Raw genomic sequence first — 22835 nt, 5'->3', positions numbered from 1 at the left:
ACTATAAATTTAATGTAACATTTTATTACATTCACAAACTTTACTTCAGTGATAAACTGAGAACTTTAAAATACAGTGGAAAAAAAGTGGGTATTTTTCTTATATTTGCTTATGAATCGCTACATTTGTTTTAATGTGCAATTACAATTCTTTACTGGAAAATAAACAATTTTGCATTGTTTGCCTATAACAGGAGTTAATGAATTAGATGTTATTCTCTTTAGGCCTTAAAGATGACATGATTATGCTCCTAATATTTATAAGGCAATAGGACTCCTACGAGTTTTGTTATTGATTTTAAGACGGAATTAATTCTGGTGGAACTGATGTCTTGTTTGTTGCAGTGATCGGGTTTTTATAGTTATTAATCAAAGCAACACTGTCTATTGGTTTTCAGCTTAGAAAAAGATTGTGGCCAAATGTAATGAAGTCAAATATATTTTTTAAGACTTTCTTTTCACATTTTGTTTCCTCCCTGCGGCCAATTATTCATAAGTAATCGTTGACTTTCTCACTCTGCTTCCCATAAACCTGTAATAAATGTTACAACCACTAGGTGACACTGTTACAATTAAGTTTAAGTACAGGTCCTTAGATGAACTGTCAGTCCAAGTGACTTTTCGTAAACAGTTTCTTTTGAAGCAGGACAAATTATGCCATTACAAAAATAACACCATTAAGAATATTTAGACTCTTTTCTTGCTTTTCTGTAAAGGCAATTGTATCTGTAATAGACGAGGCTCTACCATTTCACTCTAGGCTTGATCAAAGTAAGCTTAAATATAGCAATGATGGCGTTAATTTGTTTAATCATGAATGCACTGGGGTAAAATTGACATACATTTAACTGTTTTTGCTCATCTGTAGTTCAGATTATGACATCATCTGACGTTAACAAGGATGTGTGAGAAATCTGAACATGTTAAACATATTCCGTTTTTTTCCAAGGTGCTACATGACTTTCAGGTAACATTCTCCGTACATGTTTGACTGTTGCATCCGTGAAAAGATGTTTGCCTGCAGCTTAAACTTTGTTTTCATGAAAGTACAAAGGGATCGAGCCTCGTCTGATACTTTGGAAGAAATGGAGATGAGATAAATAATGCAATTACAGGGAAATGCTTCCATGATTCTTTTCTGTTGGCCCCTTGACACAAGACTGGCAGCCGCACACTGCGACTCCCTCCCAGCAACAGCGTCACAGATATGGGCCGTCTGCCACGGGGTCCACAGCCAATCGAGGACACAAACTCTGCCAGATCGCTACAGCAGCCAATAGTAAACCTTTGTGTTCCTGGTGTAATCCCTCCGAGAAATAGATTCCAATGAACCCACAAGGTGCACAAAAGGCAAACACAAGCCTAAAGTGGAAACTCAAATGAAATATGCACACAGTCCAACTTGTGCATCTGTAAATTAAAGCATTTGTTTTAGTTTTTTGATAAAGTCACAATTGTTATTTTGCTTCCTCGTAACGATGCAAAAAAAAAAAAAAAAAAAGAAAAAAAAATATCGGATTTAAAACTGCATAATTTCTGTGTTGGAAGTTGAAACGAGCAAAGCTGAACGTAGAACTTTGTCTCCATCTTGTGGACAATTTGTTCAGGTACAGAAAACATTGATAAAATATAGCACACGGTAGTATCATTAATTTTATTTATCTTAACAGCATTTACATCTCACACCAAATACAGAAGAGAAACACGATAACTCTCCAAAAATATTTGCTATAAACTAGAACAAAGAACACAAAATAAAAAAAGCAAAATAAAAAAGAAATAATGAGCCACTCTATGCACACCAAACTGAAAAAAAAATGTAAAATGTCTTCTGATTGTCACTATTTTGTCTGAAAGTAGAAGAAAAGAAAATGTGTCAACATGACAGTGATTAACATTCTAACTCAAAATTGTACTCAGTGAAGTACCTGCAGCAACACTATAGCTGATTCTTACCTTAATGATGAGGACAACAAGAGAAAATATGATGGTGAAGAGGAAAAAGCAGAGGAAAGTTAGTGCCATAGTCCAGGTTTCCTTCATTGTATCTTGACTCACATCAGTGTCTTTGATAGCATCAAAGAAGCTACAGTTCTCCAGCGTGTCTGTAGAAAATGTAGAGATTCACTGGTTATAAGCTTATGATGACTTTAGTGAAAATAAAGAGTTAATTAAAAATAAATCTGACTCACAGTGTTAAACACAAACTCTTTAACACTCAAGAATAATGTAGTTCGCATACCTGGTTCAGACATGTTCACTGAGACAGTGGCGCCTTCATGTGTCACCCGACAGGTGATGACCACGCCAGGTAAGGTGTCAATTGGCGCAAGGCGAAGGCGGCTAAGAATGTTAAATTTCCTATCTGGGCCTATGTAGGGCTCGGTTGTGTTGTAGTCCGACAGCTCTGTGGTTTCACTGCGGAGCCAAGTGATATTGATGGATTTTGGGTTGAAGCCCGAGACCAGACACATGAGCTCGTTCTCTCCCCGGAGCAAGACGGCTGAGGGTTTGGTGTACCTCACAGTGGCTGAGGAAATAAGTTATTTGTTCAGAGTGTACTGTAGAAGAAAATGCGATTTCTGAAAACTGATCGTTAGCTTACCAAACACGTCACTTATGCTGGTTTCAAATGGAGTCTCGGAGGATTCATGTCTGACGACACAAGAGTAAGTTGAGTTATTGTTCTCAGCCTTAGTTACATTTAGTCTGCTCCTCATTGAAAAATAGCGTGTTCCCGGTTCCTTCCAAGAAGGACTGTCAATATAGCGAGATGCTGGGAGTTGTTGGCCATTTTCTCTCCACTCAACAATGATGTCAGATGGAAAAAATGCTGAAACTAAGCAAGTAAGCGTGACGCTGTCAGATGTATACAGCTCATCAAAAGTTGGCTCCACTATCCTCAGAACTGGCTGATACAGATCTGGAAACACCAACACAAAACAGAAGGAAAGAAATGTTAAATAACATTTAAGATAACATTTGTAAATAGTCCTCAGAGTGCTTGCAATACCTGTACTTTTGCTGATATAATCTTTATAGCTTTTGGTGGAACACAGATGTTTTCCCTCACAAGACACTTGCTTATTTGAGTGCCAGTCCTCTGCTGACACATAGAGGGAGCTGTGTAAAGTTTCCGTTCCGTTCTTGTGACTCACAGGTTTTTCCATATTGATATTACTTGGGGAAGCTTGGTGATCTCCTACTTTCCAGATTATGGAGAAATCACAAAGACTAGTCCCAACAAAAAGACATGTAACAGTCACCCGTCCCCCCTTTTGGAGTTCCTCCAGTTTAGGTCTCTGAATATAGACGGCGACCATATGAGAAGATTTTGGCGTAACTAAGAGAGAAAATAAATCCTTGATAAAGCAGGTGATCCATATTTAAAACCAGAAAACTACATGGACAGAATTTAATTAGAATTTTACCTGAACAGACACTGATATTCTTTTTGACATTTTTCTTTAGAGAACTGTCAGACACTTCACATGTAAATACCATTCCTCTTTTCCACTCAGCATGACCAACATGCAGTTGACTCATCACAGCAACAAGACCATTGTTATTCATACTGAAGTCTGGATTTGATGGGTTTATTTCCTTTGACCCGTTAAACCATTTGATTTGTGGGTCGAAGCCCCGTCCGGAACACACTAGTGTTTGTTGCTCAAATCCTTCACTGGGAGCAGGATGAACTTCCACTGAGGGCTCCACTAAAGTATTTTGAGAAAAGAAATTTAAACAGATTAAAAAAAAATAGATAAAAAAATGACCACTAGGTAGCAATGGGTTTTCCAAGAAGATGCAAACAACTCTCACCAAAAATTCTGCTGATCAAATTTGACTTGAAAGGACTGTTGGAGTAGCCTTGGGTCACTGTGCACGAGACATTTGTGTCACTTTTCCAGGAGTTTCTAGGAACAGAGAAACTTCTACTGACTGAATGAGGGCCGGATCCTTCAGGAAGATTAATATAATATTTTTGTGAAGCATCAGCTCCGTTCACTTGAAATGTGACATAGAGGTCCTGCGGGGAGAGCTGTGAGACGTCACACTGGAAGACGGCACTTTGTTCCTTCAGCAGCTCTGAGAAGGATCTTCTGATCTCCACCTGTGGACGTGTAACTGGAGGCCCTGGATCATAACAGGTAAAAAATAAAAGTATGGTGACATACAGTGTCACCGAAACTATATAACTATATAACACAACGTAAAACTGAAAAATGTTACAGCACATTTTAGAGATTGTGTCATGTTTTATAACTTTGAAGACAGTCCTTTAGTATTCGTATTATCGTGTCATTTTACCTGAAATATTAACGGCCTTCGTAGCTGAGAAGCAAAGATGTTCAGCTTTACACTGAATTTTTTTCGTTTTTGCCCATATCTCCGATGAAACCTTCAGTGTAGTGCTTACAGACATGTCATTTGTTGTTAGGCTTGTATGCTCCACTGGAACCCCGTCCATTTCCCAGGTCAGAATGGGATTAAGCACGGTGGTCATGGAACACTTTGCTTCCACTTCAGACTCTGTCGTCACTTTCATGAAGTTTGGGATCTCCATATAAATGGGAGGCGTGTATTTTCCATAGACTACAAAAACAACAACAACAACAACAACAACAAAAAAACAACACTTCAATATATATGGACTAATTTTATCCAATTTACTATTTGGTTTGTGACAATGCCTGTAGAGACTTACTCTGACAGATGTTTATTGTTTCTGTTGAATTTTTGGCTTTGTGAATAGACTTGCACTTAAATGTTGATCCTTTCATCCATGCTTCCTTGTCTGGAATAATCTCAGTGGTTTGAGTGTAGGTTCTGTCCTCCTCATTTCCGCTTATAAAATTTCTTACATCTTGCTTGCTTGATAGAAGCTGGTTCTCCTTGTACCACTCCACTGTTAGGTCCTTGGGAAAGTAGTCGCTCAAAGCGCAGACAAGTCTGACATTAGAAATATTGAGTTGTCCATCCCAAACAGGGTACAAGGTGATGTTTGGGGGATTACTCCGGACAGCTGTGGAAGAGAGGAGATTGCATGACATTACAAAGCTAAGCAGGGGTTCTATAAAGATGAAATCTGATTAAAGTTAATCCATACATACCTTCATGCTGTGGTCTTTAACTAACAACCAACTTTAACTAATAACCAACTCTGAATTTCAGGTGCAGTTTGCTTTTATTTACACTAGATGGCAGAGTTTTATATCCCACATTATACAAAAAAAAATAAAATAAAAGTAGCAAAAAATAGTTTTAAAAGTCTGTTGAACAGATGTTGAGCTTGACAGAGCAGAGCGACCAGGGCATGCAACGAGCGGAAGGCTTGTGTAACACCCAGGTCCAAAACGGGACCAAAAAGCAGAAGTGAAACAGAGCAGAGAGCAACAGAGCAGCACAGACAGCAGGTGTGAGGTGCAGTTATGCCAGTAAGAGAAACAGAGAACACATCTAAATATCTCAGGTTGCTTTACATAAGACATCACACAGACAATCTCTCGTTACTTTGCCAAAGATTTTAGTTTTCAAGTCCAGTAATAACAGACCGAAAAAAGTAACCATGAGGCGAAAAGTGCTAATTTACATGCAGAGTTGAACATGGGTCATTGATTCCAGGTGCTGGTGGTGTGATGAGAACAAGAACGTCAAGCAAAAAATACACAACTGAGAACAGTGTTAAAATATTGTAAAGAAATAAAAAGAGTAAAGCAGTTATCCTCTTTCAAAACTGCATCGCAAAATGATTTGAAGCTTTTAGATTTGGAAGGATCGACAAATATCATTTGCAATTACTTACATGATATAAAAAGTATAAGAAAATTTCAGAAAAAAAGATGTTTTTGTATTTTTTTTTAATCTATCAAATGTCCTTTTTATGTACTTCTGGTTTCATTTGACCTGAAAAGAAAAAAAGAAAAAGAAAAACATGCATTAAAAACAGTGTTATATCATTGTGTTGCTGATATTATTTATCAACATTTATGGACTTAATGAATGTAATAATGCTCTGCTGAGCTGTTTTGTTATATATGGACACTCTATTGCAAGCAATGCAAAGCTAATTCAGATCAAAAGTGCTAATTATCTTTGTAACAGATAAATTATATCATAAAGTGGTTTCAGAAGACATTTTACACAATAATAAAAATTAAAAAATATTACTTTTATTCATTTTTAAATAAAACAACATATTACACCTTTCATAAAATATTTGGATAATTTACAAAAGCTCTCTTCATGTAATTTAATTTTTAAGCTGAACATTTTTAATGCATTTAGCTACTATTATTTTCATACTAAAACACCAAAGATTGCTAATTGTTTTCTTTTTAAGACATATTTTGTTATTATGATTGTGCAGTGTGAAAATATTGTGTTGTTTCCAGAATGTTAAAGTACTTAGATTAACAATATATAAAATTAAATGAGGTACATTTTTTGATCATTTAATTATAAGTATTATTTTGGCAAAATAAAATTAATAAAATGAGCTAATTTTATTGTTATTTTTATTCTACAATTGTTAGTCTGATGTGGAAAGCTTGAAATCCTTATTTTCATGGCACTATAAATATTTCACATGACAAGATATTAGCAGGAAATATAAAGGTTTTTTTTTATTAGCAACAATACACTAAGTTATATAAATAAATAGCTGGTGGATTTCTGCCTCATTGGTCACTGACGTTATTTATTAAAGCAATGTATTCTTTAAGTCATCACAAATTAACAGGTTTATCAGCTAATTCATTTTCTCTCTGTTTTAACTTAACTTTATTAATTTTAGAACCTGAAATGAAAAAAAAAGGTTTGAGATACTTAAAAGTGATTCCACCAAAGTGTTGAAGTGTCCATTGTAGAGTAATTTCTAGAATCTATAAACTCTATAAACTAGAATAGCAATTATTGTGAACCAGTGCAATGAAAAGGAGCTGAAATGTTTGACTTTGAAGGACTCTCTGACAAAATATTGCATATTTCAATAGAGAATGACATTTTCTGCATTATGGAAAACAATTTTATTTTGGAAATTTCTATGTAGATCCTTTATTTCACCTGTTTTGATGTTACACTTTAGAAACTCCAGCTGTTGGAGAAATTGTTTCTCTGAAAAGCCCAATTGTCTCCTATAGTATTAATAATAATAAAATTATTATTATGTTATTATTATTATTATTATTATTACTTTATGTACTTTTTACATAAAGTACTTTACATTTGAGAACAATCTCAGAGTTACATAACAGTTCAACATACTTTTCATCTTGCTCAAATTTTTAGGCCAAAGAAGTATTTTTGATACGTCAATTTATGCCCAATTCCTAATCCGATTATAATAAAATGTGCAATTTAACTATGAAGAACACCATTAAGGTTAATAAACATACATAACATACATATACTCTTCTGGTAAATTTCAATATTCATTTAAAACAACTGAAGTATTTAGCATTGCAACTAAAAAAGCCATAAGTAGGAAAAAATGGTTAAAGAAAGAACTACTAGGTATGAAACTGTTTTACAAAATGATTGTCAGGCATGAAAATATGAATTATGTTTTTATAACTCTAGAAGACACAACACAAAGAACTCTAAATTAGGTTAAAAAATTGCGTTTTAACATTATGTTGTTGAATGTATGTAATTTAGTACAAAGGAAAATGACAAAAAATGCCTTGTTTTAGATTTAACTGCATCATAAATACATTACAGCTGTAAAAATGTTATTCAAGGGTGTGCCTACTTTCTCCTCCAAAGTCTTTGCTCATATCCACTGTAGTGGAGTGTTTGTCATTTTGCAAATACACATTTGGTTTTAAGTTTCTAATGTCAGTAATTCCACATTTGTGCCTACTTCAATTTGTTGCGTTACCTTAAATGCAGTGGTCCCGATGGAGAAGACCAGAGTGAGGAGGAAGAGAAGGATGAAGGTGATTGCCGTGTTAGTCATGTCATCTTCTTCTGTGGTGATTCTACTTGAGTCAATCAGGAGGTCTGGTAGTTTGAAATTAGTGTATTTTTTAGTAGTGTGAGATAATGATCCATATTTTCTTTTACTCCAGAAAACATAGGTTATAATCATGCTTTTTTCTGTTCCTTTCAATTGTTTCTAGTTTTCTGTGTCTTTAGCCATTTGAAAAATGCTACAATAATCTGATCACTTATTACTTATGATACTGACTTGCTTGTGAAAGACCTTGTTATCAGAGTTTAAGAGTCATCAAGACTTTTTTGGGGTGCAAAACCCAGTAGATGAAACAGTCACATAAAGACACAACACAGAAACACAGTCAGCTCTACTTTTGCAAATGAAATGAGAAAATCTAAGTTCAATAACTGATGTTACTGAGGTGATAGTATTCTTGTAAGTACTATGGCATTTGAAATCCTTCTATATTATTGTTGCACAACTATTTGAAGTATAAATATGTAGAACTCAAATGATGTGTTATTAGGGTTGCATGAGGACAAAACTCACGTAAAACGTGACACGAACATTCAGTTTCGACACCAGATCAAGTTCACACAAAGTGCAAGCGACAAACATCAACACAGTCGGCGAGTATTTTTTTTTTTTATTTTCATTTTAAATTTGCACTAAAAACACACAGTTTAAAAATCACAAGCAACAGACATCAAACGAGAAGGGAAAAAAAAAAGAAAAACAAGACGCATAGACACATCTACTGGGCCTTGCACGTTTCAGGGACGTTCATGTTAAGGTTGACCACATTGGTTTTTTCAAAGGTTCTGGATCCAATGGATCTGACAATCGATTTGCTTGACTTTGCCACAGACTCGTGATGAACAGCACAGCTATACACCACGTCTTTCTCATTCCATTGTTCTTGTGTGAGGATCAACTGGCTGTAAACGGAGAAGAATCCATTGTTTTCCACGGGTTCTGTGGTACTGAACTGATATTTTGTGCCTGCCTTTTCATCATCGACAAGCCAGTCCACATAAATCTCCCGAGGAGAGAAGTCTTTCACATAGCAAGTCAGAACCACTGTTTTTTCTCTAGTTTGCTCTAAGGGAGGCAACATAAACACTGATGGACGCTTAGAAGCTCCTCCTGTAAGCATGAGAGAACAGTTAGGGTCACAGATAAACTAGCACACAATCTGACGGAAACGTCTATTGTTCACGGGAAGATGTCCCTCACAATGTGTTTTCTGTCATGAGAAGAAGAAATAAAGACGAATTCTGAACAGTTTTCTTACCGTTGCTTCTTTTGTACTCTTTCTTCACTGGATCAATCCACTCAGTGCTGTGGACTTCACAGACACGCGTGAGCCCCTTGCTCCATTCATCAAAGGTGATCTCGATTTTAGCTAGATGTACATTGGATCCTATATTCTCCTGTGTGGATACCACTTCCGAGTCGTCCTCGTCCAACCAGACGACCTTCTCAAATCCCGCTTTTTTTTCGGTGACTTCACATATCAGGGTTCCTTTTCCATTCAAAAAGATGTCCTTGTTTGTGGGGGGTATGATCCTTATATCCATATCTTCGCTACACCCTTCAGTGACTAAAAAAATAAAGACAAAAACAAATTAAACAGACTAGAAACATCAATTTGGTGATTAGGTATAATGAAAAAACTACCATCGTACTCACCAGCTGAACACCGCTTGTGGGACACAGTAGAATTGGTATAGACTGGAGTTTTGTCGTCTTGACCTATTCCCTTAAATAAGCATGTTAATTTTGCGCCTTCAGGCACTTCCCTGGACGGCAGTGTGAGGAGACTTGCAACACTGTACAGGATGGTTCCATTCGTGTCATTTCTTCCCTGAGACGATGTGACGACCTTATCTACTGCCCCGGTGATTACTTGATCATCTTTCAGCCATGTGATCTCATATTTATTTGGAGCAAAATCTTTGGCAAAGCAGGAGAAGTAAGCCTCCTCTTTCCCCTCATCAACGGAGGAACACACTTTAACAGTCGGAAGCTCATAAACCTTGGCTGAAAGACAAACAGATACACATATATGTTTGCAGAAGCAAGGACAAGATCTATATATATGCAGAAGACCTGGAAAACAACATGAGGCTTGGTTCATGTGGTCAGGTCTGATGTATCTTTAACTGGTTCCAACAACATAATCAAACTCATGTATTTAAGACATTCGTTCTATGAGCACAGCAGTAAGTTGTTCTATGCCATTCAAGAGGGAAATGCATCTATCCAAAATTGGCATTAAAGAACGTCAAAGAACTAACACTCACTTCTGCATATACATTGACTGGCAAGCACAGAGTTATAGGGTTTACAACGAGGTTATTAATCAACAAACAGAAAAACAGACACAGGCAGAAGTCAGGAAACAAGAAGGATTGTTCAGGCACAAAAAAACCAACAGAAGATGCAGAAGTAGTCTATGAAATAAAGAGAAAAGGTATTAGTGAGGAGGAAAACCAACTATGTCAGATGCTGAAAATACTATTGAATTTACCCTCTTGTTCCACCTGGTAAATCCTACTAGACATCAATAAAGATATAAATAATATGCCCCATCTAAGCAATTTTAAAATCAAACTCGTTATGAATTTAAACCAAGAGTGGCTTTCCAATTATTAAGAACATAATTAAATATACCTTCACCAGAAACTTTAGCTGTTTTTTTTAATCTTTTTGTTTTACATAACTCAGAACTCCCATCAGTTCTGACATGAGTGGTTCTTTAAATTAATGCAAATAATTCTAGTTAAAGGTCCACAATAACTAGTAAAACACCAATTACAAGGTTATACAATTTTAGGAAATAATAAATATAATTTTTAATTTAATAAATTTGAACTATGGCATATAAGACAACTAAATGCAATTTTAAAAAAATACTAAAAAGTAAAGATTTATAACTCTGCATTAATCTTACGTTTTGGCGGTGATGACGTGATTATAGCATGTCGTTCTCCTGCAGCGTGATTTGCAATGCATTTGAAGGGTTTTCTTGCGTCCCAGTCCTGTCTTCTGACTTGAACCTGACTGATTCCCATGTATTCATTGCCTTTCTGGATTGAAGGGTACTGGATGACGTTGTTCAAAGAAGTACTGCCTTGTGCCCACGAGAAGGTGATGGAAGAGGGGTTGAAACCGGTGGCAAGACAGCCGAGGGTGACCATGTCACTACCACCAGAACCACATGGAGCCAGAGGAAACACAGTAGGAGCGCTGGAAGCAGTCTGACCGGCTGAAAATGACAAAAAAACAAGGAAAAAAAAGAGCACGTTAAAAACAATATATAAATGAAATAACATAATTTTCCTTCAGACCTACGAAAAACAGATATTCACAGTGTTCAATCTGTCTTTTCTTGCTTTGAAAGCCAATATTAAAAACTTCAGTTATACATTTCATTTAAAGATGCCAGTCCATACAAAGCCACAAACTTTACTTATGAGACATCCATGCAAAACCTAATTTAAAATTTTAACTCATTTAACAGATAACATAAATATAGGTATACCAACCTTACCTGAAGAAACTTAGTAATACACATTTTCTTCATAAATCAAAAACAACATTGTAAGACGTTCAAGATTTAATTTATCACATCATTTCATAAAATCCGAATAAGCAACCAAAGAACATGCTCATGTTAATTTCAACAACCAAAACGTTTGCAGATTTTAAACAATTCAAATTTCACCTTACTTACAATTGTAAAAATGTATCTCTTACCCACGATTCAACAGGCAACGTGTCACATTTGAAAAAAGTCTATTTGAACTTATGATGATCATGAAAATCTCAAATACTCAGTTTTATTTTGTAAACTCTGCAAAGGCTGCCCAGTATAGATTCTATGCAATTCATTTTGACAGTTCAAGGAATAATTTTATGGTTTTCACTTACTACAATAAATACCATCCAAACACAGTTCAGTTTGAGATATCAATTAAAACATGAAATTTAGAATTGTTAAATTGTATTTAATAAAAAAAGTCTAAAATCAAAATCATATTTCTGTAAACTTGTTCACTGATTTATGTCCTAAGATAATTTAGAAGTCGCATTTTCATTCTCTTTTTTTGTGGTTAATTTTCAAATCTATCCGTCGTGTGACGGAATACGGCAAAATATAATCCAGTAACTACAATTACCTTTGACAATTAGAAAAACAAAAAAACATTTCATACCTGAAGTGACGGTGACCATTGTCCCTTTCCCCCAATAGTCAAAAGCTTCATAGTAACACAGTGATTAATCTGCTTAACTCTTAGTTTAAAAAGGTTGATTTACCGATTGTGAACTTCAAAGCCTTTAACACTTCAGAATCCCCACTATTTTATGAAATCAATTCAGGCAATATAAATTAATGAAAATATCGTACATTTTAACAATATCATACTTGAGGGTACTGACATGATACAATAAACATCTCAAGTTAACTTTGGAAGGATATTTCCAAAGTTCTCAAAAAATAACCCTGATATCTCTGTTGCCACATGAACATAGAATTTAAAAATTTGTCTAAAAAATTATTTTGAATTCAAGCATGTTCATAAATTATGTTCCAACTTAATTTACTAAAACATTATGGCCAAATTAGAAACAATTTAATTTCATACCTGAAGTGACGGTGACCGTTGTTCCTTTCCCCCAATAGTCAAAAGCATCGTAGCACAGTGATGAATATACTTAACCCTCGTACATAAAAAGGCCCACATACTGATGGAGAATGTCCAATTCTTTAACACCTAAATATTCTTAAGATTTTTTCAAATCCAATTAAATTTTCTAAAAAGCCACAGGAGAATGTTGGTTATCGGTTTTAGCAATGTTCAATTTTGCAGGATATCTAGTTTTATGCAATTAAAGTTCACACTGGGTCTTAGAAAAAGTGTTTTTGCAATCGATTAAAAAAAATTCTAAAATTATTTTAACATTTTAATCTGTAGCTCAATGTTTTGTTTGAACCGAATGAACAAGCCACACGACTTTAAATCCTTAACATTACTGTTGAATGACAAAAAGCAACAAAAACAGTTTTTTAAATTTAAAATTTCCTTTGCTACTAAAAAAACATGTTATTTCATACCTGAAGTGACGGTGACTGTAGTCCCTTTCCCCCAGTAGTCAAAAGCAGCGTAGCACAGTGATAAACTAACTCAAGTCTCAGTATGAAAAGCCTAATGGACTAATGGTTCTTTAACACCTAAATATTCTTAAGATTTTTTCAAATCCAATTAAACTTTCTAAAAAGCCACAGGAGAATGTTGGTTATCGGTTTTAGCAATGTTCAATTTTGCAGGATATCTAGTTTTATGCAATTAAAGTTCACATTGGGTTTTAGAAAAAGTGATTTTGCAATCAATTAAAAAAAATTCTAAAATTATTTTAACATTTTAATCTGTAGCTGAATGTTTTGTTTGAACCGAATGAACAAGCCACACGACTTTATACTAACAATCCTTAACATTACTGTTGAATGACAAAAAGCAACAAAAACAGTTTTTTAAATTTAAAATTTCCTTTGCTACTTAAGAAAAAATTATTTCATACCTGAAGTGACGGTGACTGTAGTCCCTTTCCCCCAGTAGTCAAAAGCACCGTAGCACAGTGATGAACTAACTCAAGTCTCAGTATGAAAAGCCTAATGGACTAATGGTGATATTTGTTTCTTTTTAACATGTCACCACCTTCACTATTTTATAAAATACATCTAAACTAATCGAAAGCGATTAACCCTAATTATCAGTTTTGCCAATTATGGGTCTGAGTAATTCCTTTTTACAGTAAATATTCTCCAAGTACAGTTAAGTTTGAGTATTCAGATACCTATAATACATAGTAATTTAATAAAAATAAACTGTAAAAATACAGGGAAGATTTTTAAGAGGTTAAAATCTTACCTGATGTTACTGTTACCGTGGTTCCTGCTCCCCAGTAGTCAAAAGCCCAGTTGTCACAGTAATACAGTTTGGTCAAACTTGCAACAAAAACCTATTCCGAATAATATCTATGCTTGTTTCCCATTTAGTATAAATCTGCCTAATGAGTAATCAATCCACATGAATTTAACAACCCCGAGATTTTATTTTGCCAATTTTGTACACCGATAAAAAGATACTGTTGTCTTTTTTACGTGCCAATTGTCATAACCCCATAAAACTGAAAATATATACTTTATACATGTTTCAAATATTGTTCGAAACTAGAAATAAAAGCTTTTCATACCTGAAGTGACGGTGACCGTTGTTCCTTTTCCCCAGTAGTCAAAAGCGTAGTCACAGTAAAGCAATACTTAAACTGTCCCATACTAAAACATGTTCAAGGATTTACCTTGCCAGACAGCTTCATCAAATAAACCTTAAGTACTAATAAAGCCTCAGAAAGTTTAAAACACATTATTTCCACCAAAGCTTTGACGGAGCATCAAATAAATCCACAGATTATGAAGGGTTTTCCTGAAATAAGTAGATTATCGTCTGTGGAAAATCTATCTAAAAAAATGGCTAAAAATCTTCTAATAGTCCAATTTAAACATTACAGTGACCAAATAAGATCGACTTACCTGATGTTACGGTTACCGTGGTTCCTTTTCCCCAGTAGTCAAAAGCATTGTCACAGTATGATAACTTAACAGACCCAAGTTACAAAAACAAGCAGCGAGAGTTTTCCACTGCCACTGGGATCCCAAACATATTCGACTGAACAACTTAATAATTACAATATTTAATGTTAGAGAAAAACTATTCATTTTAACCAGTTCCCTACCTTTCCCTTAGGCATGAAAATAATGTCTTAGTTCAATTTAGAGGTTATGTATAGATACATTTCAGGCTAAAATTAAGAAAAAATGAAAATTCAATTTTTTCAATTAAAGTATGTCGATAATAAGTTTTGTATTTTACCTGATGTGACGGTAACCGTGGTTCCTTTTCCCCAGTAGTCAAAGTAGTTGCACGGTGACAAATTACAATGACACCTTAGTGCAAAAATATCCTGTGTCATCTAAAAATTTATATTTTGTCACCAGTACCTCACTATTTTCCACACGTTTTGGTTTTGATGGACATACATTGGTTTTCATAGTAAATAAAACTAATTACCAAGATAAATAATTAATTAAGAAATAGATATTAAATCTTGTCATCTTAACAGATATAAGTTTATAACTTACCAGAAGACACTGTGACTTGTGTTCCTTTCCCCCAGTAGTCGAAGTAGCCGTCACAGTGCTACATTGCAGTCTGTTTCTCATACAAATACAACAGTTCATGTGAATCGAGAAAAGAATAAATGTTTATGGGCATTTCGCTCTGCAGTATTTACTATCGTCTCCCTGGAGACATTTATTTCCTGTGGTCTGGGTTACATAAAAATGATGCCAGTTATTCCACAGCTCCTGCCTACTTCCTTCTTGCCTGATCTTATTGCCAGCTTTAATTTGTCCAGTTCTCCATGTCAGGAAACTTCATGTGAAAAGTCATTTATGTATACTTAAGTCAAATCTCTTCTTCTAAATTTCACTTGTCCCTTTCATTTACTATGCTTTGCAAACATTTTCATTCACCTTGAAATCTTTCACACTGAACCAGAATCTAGGATTATTATGCTTTTTTATTTATTTATTTATTTATTAATAAATAATAATCTGAAGTGTGTCCAGCATGTATTCACTTCCTTTTATCAGATAGATTCTCATTAAATCCAGTGCAGTGGTTTGTAAATACAGTACAGTAACTTAACACTGGTATAAATCCAGATGCTCTGCAAAGGCTTGAAAGGTTTATTTGAGAACATTAGTGAACGAACAGCAATATGAAGATCAAGAAACTCAACAAACATATCAGGGAGAAAGTTCTGGAGAACGTAAACGCAATCCCAAAATTGGAATGTCTCCAAATCCAACTTTCCATTCCTTCATCCAAAAAACAACTGAAAATCTACCAAGACTCGGCTAGAAATCTAAAGTGACAGACCAAATCAAAACATTAATTTGTGAACAACAGTGAGTGACGCACTCTACAAAACTCTGAGAAGAGGCAGGAAGAAACCTGTTGTTAAAAGAAACTTGGGATTTGAAGCTTGGAGTTTGTAATCCATGGAGAACAGCAAACATGTGGAAGCATGTACAACCAGCTGCTTTGTCTCTTTGATGGAAATATGTTAGTAACCAGCCTGATAGTATCTCTAGTTGGATTCAGAAACACTAATGTGGAACTGTTGAAAAACAAAAACAAAAGCAGTAGTTGACATAATTGGTGTTTTTTGCATAACACACATTTGTTTTGTAAAATTATTTTATTATACTTTTTTTGTCCCTGAAGATCAAGTCTTACTCCACTTGAAATTTCACTATGTGAAAAAAAGGTCTATATTTAAATCTCAATGAGCCAAATCTGCTTGGGCAACGACAATTTTTAATTTTTCAGTTAATTTGTCAATGTTTACTCTGTAGTGTTGTATGTCTATACCCTTCGCAAGTCATTCAAAATTAATTTCACAAACATGTCACAGCAGTATGAATTCACATCCACTGTTCACCAGGTAATTGCGAACTAAATTCAGCCTCTGATGAACTGGTTCACAATTATTCGGTGTTTTGGAAGGCATTTTGATCCGTACTATTTGCCATCATCTCCCCAGAGACATTTGTTTCCTGTGGTCTGGGTTACATAAAATTATCCCACTAGCTGCTCACTTCCTGTTTGCCTGTTCTTATGGCCAACTCTTTAGTCCTTACAGTCTGCAGTTCTTTTACCCGAGAAACTGAATGCTAAAATAACACAATACACCTTCTCTTCTAGTATGATGCTCTGCAAACTGAAATTTTATTTTGGGACTGATCTTACATCCCCAATTCAGTTAATAAGTATCTTTAGTGGAAGTCAAAGCTTTACCTGCATAGCAGTAAGAGGATGTTGTGGTACAAGGTGTTGTGAAATGGAAGCACAGTTGGTCCTAAAAAAAAAAAAAAAAAGAAGCAAACTATTATTCTTGACCTGGACTTGAGTTCTTTAAATGGGAGGTATTATTTATTTTTCAGGCACATTGTGACATTTTATCACACAATCAAATAACCATGTTACCTTCATTTATTATAAAATGGTGTATTTATCAAACATAATTTAGGAGAAATTTGACTTATTAATTTGATGTCTTGAATTTGGGCTTCTGCCTGTTTAGGAAGTTTTTGCTCCTTAAGAGGCAGCTCGATTTCAGCTTGTCATCAGAAGAACGTTTCTCCATTAAGCTGTTTACAGCGTTCTTAGGAGCGTTCGACTGAGAAGTAGGATGAGCTCAGCAGACTTGCAGATCCACCAGGTGTTTGCCAATGGCTGCTGCCTCTAGTCTGGGGAAACTGAGTGGAGAGGAGTGCTGTGTGAGGCGGAAGCTTGGCTTTAAGTCATTAAGACTTAACTCCTCTGGCTCAGAACGTCCTATTATCACTGAACTACGGGGTTATTTCACAGTTTTTTAGGAAATTTGGACTGTAGAAACAGAGTTTGTAAATATTTAGATCATGACATGAAGATGTCATGATATTGCATTTGGAACCTGACATTTGCCAGCTCTTTTGAACTGGACTCTAAAACGGTAGAAAACCTGATTTTTTTTTTTTTTTTTTTGATGTAATACGACGTGTATCCGATCTTTTCATGGCAGTGTGAGCAGCACAGGTCGGATTCTTTTTCGAATGTGACCCATATCCGATACTATCCGATTCAAATGCGACCTAACGTCCAGGCCGCATTCATCCGAACTGAACGTTACTGATACTCGACAAATCTCACTGTTCTGGGTCCTGATACACGCAAGCGGGAAGTAAAACAACAACCATGACGGACTATATGAGGATTAAGTTGTTAATATGTTGCTCTGGCCGGACAACAACTTCAAATATGTGAGCTAAGCTCCACCGTTAGCCTCCACGTTTACTTCCTCAAACACTTCTTTTTATGGCAGTTGGCAGAACACTGAGAACGCTGACGCCTCTAGTGCGCATGCGGGACACTTTCAGGACTTTTGCCCATTCACACTGCAGAACCATACAGGTCGCATTTACTGGCAGCATGAACGGCCCGGCAAAAAAATCAGAATTGCCAAAATTCGGAATTGGGTCACTTCTGGCTACATTGTGAACGCACCCTAAGTTAGAAAAAGCAGAAAATAAATGGTTTGAGGTTGTTTTACAACTTGTCAGTTTGCTGTGGCGCTCTGCAGCTGCTGTAATTTTTAAACCTGTAATAAACGACAAAAACTTAATTTGTTTGTTGTGCCTCATTTGTTTGAACATAATCATCAAATAGGATGGAGGAATTTGCTTAGTCCTCTCTTGTATCTTGATAGAAACCAAACTTTTTAAAGATTTATATCAAGGGAGAATACTTACAAACATCAGCAATTTTCTCAGTCATGTTTATAGAAATCAGATAAGAAATAAAGGCGCTGCGATCATCTTTGTGATTCCTGCTCATCCCGCATTGGAACAACCTTGTTTAGTGGACAGATTCACCGCGTAACGGCGCCTGCAGGAGCGTCGCTAGCATTAGCGGCTAACAGGCGATGTCCAAACCAGTAATGTATAACAATGAAGAAGTTATACAACGGCTAAAATCTGACACTGCTCCGTTTTTGTTTACTTTTTGTGAAGAAGGAAGTTTCGCTGGCCTTCTTCAGAAGTTTTGTGTCTATTCCTTCAGTAGTTCTTGGTGCACCGCCCCCACAGGCGACGGGGGGAACAGATTTTTCAATTAGTTTTAGTCGTTTGACACAGTGCAGTTTGAATGCGAACTACAGTTCTGAAAATGTAACAAATGTCGCAATTTTAGTCCCCAATCGAACCGAGTCTACCGGACTATCCGGTCTGAATACACCCTAAAGACAACTTCCATGCTGTTGTTTAGGCAATAGCAGGACAGTTGCTTGTATGATGACTCATTATAATAAGTTCTGTAGTGTTATTTCAGTCATTCGTTGTCGTTCCACTTATAACCGCTAGGGGGCGTCTGTCACATTGGTGCCATAGAGAAGGTTGGGCACACAGAAGAAGAATAAACTTCCTGTTAATGGAAGCTCAACTTGTGCTTCTCATCTATTCTATATCAGAGGTCAGTAAAAATTTATTTTGCTAGATATATATTCTTATCCTTTAAGGGTTGAACATTTTATTGAATCGAGAGTCAACTAGTGAGTCACAATTTTCTGTTTCTGATTAGTATTCAGTAGAAAGTGGGACATATCTCTGGAGATTAATTAATGCTAATGCTAGCAGACTTTGTACATGTGTGTTGAGGTAACGGAGAAACAGGTGACGGACTACTGATTTCACTTTTAATTTACTGTATTTTGGACTTTTTGGAACAGTTCTCACACAAAATACATTATTTTGATCTCCTTATTTGTTTTACTGTTTGTAAATAGAGATTTATCTACGAGTTGTTAAAAAAACCAGTGAAAGCATATTGTTATGACTTTTGGTAAGTAATGGCTGCCTATGTGCGAAACATAAACACAGAATCACAGCATTAAAGGAACATTAAACCTTTTTATAGTTGAAGTAGAGGTTTTTGTGTAACACGTAAAATGTTATTCTGTGACGTATGTCAGGTAATACGTGTTCTCATGTAGTTGTATGGGTTACTATTTATTCAAACATTTTACTTAAATTGGAATATCTATTTTTTGAATTTCAGTAAGAAGCCTCAAGACAATTCAGTAACTAGATTATGTTTACAAAAGACAGTTCCTTTTGACCACTTCCAATAGCTACTTTATGAAAAGTAGCTATTGGTAATAGCTACTTTATGAAAAGTAGCTATTGGCAATAGCTACTTTCTGAAAAGTAGCTATTGGACAGGTCTTTAACTCAAGTATTGATGCTGTGTCATATAGCTTTATTAATTGGGAAAACATATTTCATGAAGAGAATGCTTTCATGAAATGTGTTTTGAATTCATGATTTTTTCCTGTTAGGAGACTGATAATGAGGAGATCTAAAAACTTTCCCAAACGTGTTAACTTTGTTGGTTTAACAACAAAGCTTTTAATTTTATTAAAGCTTTGTTTTTAATAAAATTGAAAACAAATTTAATTTTGTTTAAATTTGTTTTTAAATTTGCCTCAGTGACATGGTGTGTTACTGTCAGAGCTCCTTAAATTTTAGTTTAGAGCTTCTGTTTCTCAGTGATATGTGGAAGCACCTGTTGTGGTGAAATATTTCCTGCAGTGTTACATAAATAACCCACTGTAAGGATGTTAACAACCACAAGTCCATGATGTACACGTGTTGATACTTAACATTTAAACTTGACTGTATTTCATTACTAATTTCTAATTGTTTGATATTTAAACATTAAAAATGTGGCCAACTTTAATTAACTGCTGAGTTGACTAAGAAGATGGACTTGTCCTGTTTAACTAACACAATACATAACTTCAGCTCAAATATGAGTTTAGTATTTTATGTTTCAAAAATCATTTTGTACAAGACAGAAAAGAAGATTTTCTTTTCAGGCAACATGTAATTAAAACAGCCAAAACTGTAATATTCCATAAGTAGATTGAAGACATTGCATTCCATTTTTCACAAACTGTAGCTAATTGTGGACCATAAAATATAAGGAGAGGATTTTGTCTTGGTGTTTCACACAGTGGTAGCCACCATTTCCACAATGATTTATACTCATACAAAAAAGTTTGCCTCATTTGGTGAACTGGTCACATTTTGAGTTCTAAAATTCTGACATTTGTAATTGGGGAAAATTGGGATGAAAATTGACTCTTAATTTACTACTTTTCAAAGTTAATTCGATTCCACTAAGAGTTTTCCAATATTAAAACAATATGTATGTATTTATTTAATTCAATAAAATTTTTAACAGGCTTGTTTTTTTTTTCAAAATTGTACAAAGGCAGTTTTATGGAAATCATATTCATTTTTTTACATTTATTAATAATTCAAATCCTATTGTTTTTATTTAGTCTTTACATAACCAAGAAAAGTGCTAATTAAAAGAGCCCATATCAGTCAATCTAATTCAAATTTGATTATTCTAATCTGATGTATGATCTATGTCCAGTACAATCAGATATAGATCATACACCAGATTTAGTAAAAAAAATTCTGTAAAAGAGCAGATTGAATTGAACCCAATACAGTATTTATTTCTTAGGATAAGTTTATGTTTTAAGATCTACTACTACTGTATACACTGTGGTCAAACACTGTACAAGAATATGTAAGTTATTACATTCCCTAATATGCTATTAGGGAATGTTAAAAGACTTATGACACAAATTGATTTCAGTTTATTAGTTTATTTAGTGATTTGACTTTTTCTGAATATTTCCATAGATCTTTATAGACATTCTTACAAAATGAAAACAGAAAAGTCACACAAAAAATACACAAAGCGCGTTTCTTTCTGTATTTTTAAAAACCAAAGCCAAGTTTTCCTTGAGTGATAGATTTCAGGCCTGTACTGAGGCATAAAATGCCTCAACATATCTAGTTTGAAGCTGTAAAGTTTAATGTAAGTGCAAGATCTGCTGTACGTAGAAATTACTGGTTGTGTAATACTTTTTTTTTTCTTTTTGTTTAGGTAGGAGGTTTTTGTCACAGAGTAAATCACTGTGGCTGCCATAGTACACAGTAAAATGGTCCTATGCAAAAACTCCTCCCTTCACTCTGACTTATATTGACAGTACATGGTGTTCACATTTAGGCATAGTAATCAATTTATTAATTTTAAACAAATATTACAACAACGACTAAGTAACCCTGTGGAAATAACATAATATATAAGAAGAAAATGTCGCATACAACGAGCAATTTAATTAATTTAATACATTTAATAGAGCTGCAGCTCTAATAGCTGGAATAAACTAAACATGTTTTGTAAAGTGAAAGTTTAATTTTCTCTTCCTTTCTGTTTGCCAGGAGGTTTTTGTCATAGAGGACATCACTGTGGCTGTTATACTGCACTGTGACACAACCCCAGACAAAAACATCCACCTGTTCACTGCATACAGTAATCTGAAAAGGACTTCAGGTTGCAAAGCATGGTAAAAAAATGTTGTTATTCAGAAGAAATGTCAGACAAAGGTCACAAAGAGCTACAAGTAATGAAGTATAATCTGATCTCTACTGTTACTAGGATAAAGTTTGTAGAGATATATGTTGTATTTAAGAAGACATGTTTGTAATGTCCAAGCTTTTGTTAGGGCTGCCTCAATGAAAATTCACAGAATATAAAAACAATCTATTATCTATTCTATGAAATCTTTGACATTGTCAGTTTTGCTTCCCTGACATTTGATCAATTGTGTCAATTTGTAACATTGTGTCTATGGATATTGTTCCTTTTTATTTTTTCAAAAATTGTTTTGTGTTTTATCCTAAACCTAAACATTGGGACATTGGTCCATGCTACTCATCCAAGTTTTGACATTTAACATATAACATGTTTCTTTTTCTTTTACTCTGTCTCAATAATACTTCATGCGAAAGTGGGTCGGGTTGGAGTGTTTATAAAAAAATACATGTCAGCAATCCTCAAAAATTCAGAATTCAATCTGCATCTGGAACATGAAGCAAGTCAATTATGACCCTATCACTTCATAGATTTATGACATCATCAGCTTTATTAAAGACACAAATAGGTCCGCAGAAAGATAATTTAAGAAAATTTAAAAAAAAAAGAAAGATGCTCAGCTAAGGATCATCTAATAACTTAGGGATAAATTCACTTTATGAAGCTGGAGAAAAAAGCCTTTGAGTAGATATTCTTCGCATATAATAAATCTGAACCTCAAAAGAAACATGTCGTGCTGAATTATAAACAGAGAGGCTTAGGAGAATATTG

The 22835-nt window shown here is 34.8% G+C and overlaps 1 protein-coding gene across 1 annotated transcript; it reads right to left on the bottom strand.

The window, feature by feature from the left end:
• Window positions 1-1634: 1634 nt before the first annotated feature.
• LOC106923779 (uncharacterized) lies at window positions 1635-16097 on the bottom strand. Its single transcript, XM_088007884.1, has 16 exons — window positions 16086-16097; window positions 15146-15203; window positions 10895-11209; window positions 9631-9981; window positions 9233-9541; window positions 8695-9084; window positions 7882-8003; window positions 4708-5092; window positions 4311-4595; window positions 3822-4136; window positions 3431-3715; window positions 3013-3342; window positions 2605-2922; window positions 2242-2529; window positions 1956-2104; window positions 1635-1849 (listed from the first exon to the last, which is right to left on the bottom strand). Exons 1-16 carry the CDS (start codon window positions 16095-16097, stop codon window positions 1841-1843), a joined length of 3921 nt encoding a protein of 1306 aa, XP_087864010.1. The 3' UTR covers window positions 1635-1840.
• Window positions 16098-22835: the final 6738 nt, after the last annotated feature.

Source organism: Poecilia mexicana, unplaced genomic scaffold (assembly GCF_051168715.1).
Source record: "Poecilia mexicana isolate PSO_F unplaced genomic scaffold, ASM5116871v1 scaffold_8, whole genome shotgun sequence".
NCBI classification, from domain to species: domain Eukaryota; kingdom Metazoa; phylum Chordata; class Actinopteri; order Cyprinodontiformes; family Poeciliidae; genus Poecilia; species Poecilia mexicana.
The sequence above is the reverse complement of the archived record's forward strand: the minus strand, read 5'-3'. Positions and strand labels throughout refer to the sequence as shown.

Coding starts and splice junctions, on each gene's coding strand:
- LOC106923779 (XM_088007884.1), bottom strand. Junction 9,982..10,894: donor CACGTCATCACCGCCAAAAC/GTAAGATTAATG, acceptor TTTGTCTTTCAG/CCAAGGTTTATGAGCTTCCG. Junction 4,596..4,707: donor AACAATAAACATCTGTCAGA/GTAAGTCTCTAC, acceptor TTGTTTTTGTAG/TCTATGGAAAATACACGCCT.